General features: G+C 43.1%; 1 protein-coding gene across 1 annotated transcript; it reads right to left on the bottom strand.

Moving 5' to 3' along the window:
* Nucleotides 1–413: 413 nt before the first annotated feature.
* LOC137545133 (uncharacterized protein F54H12.2-like) lies at nucleotides 414–1721 on the bottom strand. Its single transcript, XM_068266241.1, has one exon. It carries the CDS (start codon nucleotides 1719–1721, stop codon nucleotides 414–416), a length of 1308 nt encoding a protein of 435 aa, XP_068122342.1.
* Nucleotides 1722–2151: the final 430 nt, after the last annotated feature.

The following is a 2151-nucleotide window of genomic DNA, read 5'->3' as shown; positions in this document are numbered from 1 at the left end:
GTCAAATCTTTTCAATAACTCTTCTAGCTTATATCCTCTGGCTAGGTGATGGAGCATATAAACGCAGTAATGCCCGCACACAGCGCTATCTGTAGACTGCAGCTGTTTATTGTTATAGGTGATACAGTCAGAATTCCTGTTTAAGAACTGTATGAAATCCTTAGGAAAGATGATATTATCTGGCGACATTCCATAACTGTCAAAAAAAAGAGATGTATCCTCGTTCAATAACATTATTAAAATCCAGTGCTGCCCCCGACGCGAAGAAGGATCTGTATTCACAATATACGCAGCGGGTCTCTGAACGATCTTATATGTCGGTAAAAAATCACACGGTATTACACCTCTAAAGATTCGTCTTGCGCAAGAATCGGCTTTCACAGCGCTCTCGATTTCAAAATTATTCATTATTGTTAATAATCATATAGAACTTCTCTTTTATGGTTAATTTCAATAACGTTATCGTTTAAAGAGTACACAATCATGTTCAGGGTTGTTGGGGTGGGGTCGGAAAAACGTAGTTCTGCCCTCAGGTTACCCGTTTTTACTAGAGAAAAGTGCCCTGAACCCGCTTCTTGATCCGGCGTTGTGTCAAACGCGAACAGGGTGTAACCATTCATGTATTCCGACCTGTCAAACGATAGTGCGTTGTCAGCTTTTTGTTTACCCGTAATGTGCACCAGTGCCATATACTCGCGTATTGCCGTTTCTGCCTGAAAGTTAGGCTGGAAAGGTTTTGCAGGTATCTGTTGACCGTCTAAATACAGGCAGGCATAATTTACATTATAGTGACCGAACTGCAACGGGTTTCTCGGGTAGCTTCCAGAAAATTCTTCATTTCCTACCAGAGCGAGTATCACGATTTTTGGTATATTGCCGAGAAATAGATTTTCATGGTTGGAAATTCGTGTCCCGGCCGGTATACTGTATACTTTGAGACACGCCCGGTCAATGGCGTACTTTGCGTTAGCGGTTAACAGCGCCTGGCTGTGACCGATCCTCACGGCTGGTGAGACTTGAACCCTTTTAATATATAACGACGCTGTTTGTATCTGCACTTTAAACGCCTCAGCTTCAGCACTCATAAGGCAAAAAGAGTCTTTATTCCTGGTGAGTTTAATCTTCAGGTCTAGCCCATTCAGGACCAGCTTTGGCTGATTAAAGATATCGGCGTAAATTGGACCCACTAGTTCGACGCTTCTGGACCGTGCTGTAAATTGCACTCTTTTGATGAAGCCTGCATTGTTACCGTCCAGCGCACGGTCATCAAAATGTCCCGCTGTATCCTTATAGAATAAACCGGCTGTAAACTGTGTCGCCAAAGTCTGTGCGTTATAGTTTAGAAGTGTTTCTATATAGGCTCTGTAGGTATACAGATTATCGCTTGTAGATATTAATCGATCGCCGAGTGATATATCTAGCTGACTGAAAAGACTGGCTATAGGGTAATTAACCAATGCTACACGAGCGCCATCTTGCAGGAGCGTGTTGTCCGCTTTAAGTATTCGGCAGGTGATATGTAGCAAGGTATTATTTAAGTCGTAATAATATTCGCCGCTTCCGGATATAAAGAATTCCAAGGGAGTGCCGTCAGCTATTGCGGCGATAGGGTGTATTTCTACATAAATAGATTTTTCTATACTTGTTTGTGTCGGTGGTATTTGAAAGATATCCAATTCTGATTTGGCATACTCGGTTGAGCAGTCGTGCACGAAAGCCATGTCGCCGATTAAAAGATGTCGCCTGGTGAACGAGCTGGTGATTTCTGTCTTCTGCGCTTCTTGCGACCATTGGTTTTATTGAGAAAAGGTGGAAGAACTATGCTGTCAATATGTCTTTCTCGTTTACGTTGTTTTTTGCGTATATACACAACACCTGACCCGTCCTGCTCTTGTTTTGAACGATTGATTCTATCCATGACAGCCGTTGACACTGACGCTACGGCATCTTTAGCGATGTTTTTGGCTGCTGTTTTTACATGCGGCTTTACAAGTTCAATGCCTTTTCTAAACAGAGGAACAACCCTACGGAATAACCCTCTGAATAGACCTGCTAGGCCCGAACCATGCATAAATTCCTCTCCCTGGAAACCTTCCAATCCATAGCCCGCTTGCGCAAGGTAATATCGCGTGTAGATATTCGGGTCTCCAT

Source organism: Hyperolius riggenbachi, chromosome 2, assembly GCF_040937935.1.
Source record: "Hyperolius riggenbachi isolate aHypRig1 chromosome 2, aHypRig1.pri, whole genome shotgun sequence".
In the NCBI taxonomy this organism is placed as follows: domain Eukaryota; kingdom Metazoa; phylum Chordata; class Amphibia; order Anura; family Hyperoliidae; genus Hyperolius; species Hyperolius riggenbachi.
The sequence above is the reverse complement of the archived record's forward strand: the minus strand, read 5'-3'. Positions and strand labels throughout refer to the sequence as shown.